This window comes from Corvus brachyrhynchos, unplaced genomic scaffold, assembly GCF_000691975.1.
Source record: "Corvus brachyrhynchos isolate BGI_N302 unplaced genomic scaffold, ASM69197v1 scaffold5, whole genome shotgun sequence".
NCBI classification, from domain to species: Eukaryota; Metazoa; Chordata; class Aves; order Passeriformes; family Corvidae; genus Corvus; species Corvus brachyrhynchos.
In genome coordinates, this window is record NW_008238321.1 from 5,930,794 (window position 1) to 5,932,426 (window position 1,633).

General features: G+C 55.9%; 1 protein-coding gene across 1 annotated transcript in view; it reads left to right on the top strand.

The window, feature by feature from the left end:
• Positions 1 to 366: 366 nt before the first annotated feature.
• The window catches only part of SOX8 (SRY-box 8), a gene marked incomplete at its 5' end in the record, with an annotated part of 1,873 nt that continues 606 nt past the window's right edge, over positions 367 to 1,633 (top strand). Inside the window, 2 exons of the mRNA XM_017734276.1 lie at positions 367 to 640; positions 1,418 to 1,627. Coding sequence (XP_017589765.1) covers positions 367 to 640; positions 1,418 to 1,627 — 484 coding nt within the window. The remainder of the gene's footprint in view (positions 641 to 1,417; positions 1,628 to 1,633) is intronic.

Sequence of the window (1,633 nt, forward strand, 5' to 3'; positions counted from 1 at the left end):
GCTTCTTTGTAAGCACCAAACAAAGCTGGAAATGTTTGTGGTGGTGAGGGGGTGGCATTCGCAGGGCAAACATGGGAATTATATTTTGTAATTGTGTTGGAAATGGGGAAGGGGGATTTTGTTTTGCCCACTTATCCCTGTCCATAGTGGTTGGGTTTTTCATGGCATTGTAGTTGGTATTTTATTCCATTTTTTGCTGTGGATTTTAACTCTTTTTTTACCACAGCAAATTAATCTCGTAGTTAACTTGCTGAGTACTCAAATCAGTGCATGGGAAGTGGGGATGTAGGAGTCTGAAAACAAGACGAAAACTTCGAAGGAAAAGATCCTAACTTTGGATATTTTTTTTCCTCTCTTCCTTATTAAAACCACCAAACTCCCCAAATCCATCCCCAAACCAGTTTATTGAGCGAAAACGAGAAACGTCCCTTTGTGGAGGAAGCCGAGCGGCTCAGGGTGCAGCACAAAAAGGATCACCCGGATTACAAATACCAGCCCCGGAGGAGGAAAAGCGTCAAAGCCGGCCAGAGCGACTCGGACTCGGGAGCTGAGCTCAGCCACCACGCCGGCACTCAGCTCTACAAGGCCGACACGGGGCTGGGGGGCATGGCCGACTCCCACCACCACGGGGATCACACAGGTAAAGGGCGGCATTCCCGCTGATCCCTGCGTCTCGGGGTGGGATGGGATCCCGCTGCCTCCCGCCGTGGGGAGCCAAAGCAGGAGCTGTTGTTCCAAGAGCTGCGCTTGGGAGCATGACTGTGGTTTTCCTCAGTGAGTGCTCCTAGAGCTGCCTGTGCCATAGGGAATCCCCAAAGCACCGGGATCCCAGTGTCCCTGGAGTGGGGAGAGTGAACTGTGAGCTAATCAGGGTCAATAACCGGGGTTCCTGGGAAGCAGGGTCCTGGAGCAGAGTTTCCCAGCGCCGGGAATTGGCTCAGGGAGCATGCTGACAGATTCCAGGAGCATTGCGAACGTCCTGCAGCCTCAGACACTGCTGTGCTCCAGCCCAGCCTGGCTGGGGATCCCGGCCCTGGATCCCTCTGCCTCAGGAGAGTCGGGCTGGCCTCAGGCTGCCCACGGGGAGAGGATGAGCTCCATCATGGGGCTCGTCACGGGGCTCACGCTCTGATTCCACCCCAATCACTCGGGCACAGCTGAGTTTGTGCCACCAGGGTGTCCTGGTGTGTCCCAGAGTGATCCTGATGGGCACAGAGTACTCCCAGCTTCATCCCATCACCCATGTGGGAGGCTCATCCCAGGGGGGACGTGGTCACAGGGGGACGTCACCCATACCTGACACGGTGCCATAGATTTAAATCCCCAATAAGAGATGGGCGAAACACATTTCTTGGATGGTGAAGGAGTTGGCTGTTCTGTGGTCACTGTTAAAGCCTTGCTGTCCCTTTGTCCCCAGGCCAGCCCCACGGGCCCCCCACGCCGCCCACCACCCCCAAAACCGACCTGCACCACAGCAGCAAGCAGGAGCTGAAGCACGAGGGCCGGCGCCTGGTGGAGAGCGGCCGCCAGAACATCGACTTCAGCAACGTGGACATCTCGGAGCTGAGCAGCGAGGTCATCAACAACATGGAGACCTTCGACGTGCACGAGTTCGACCAGTACCTGCCCCTGA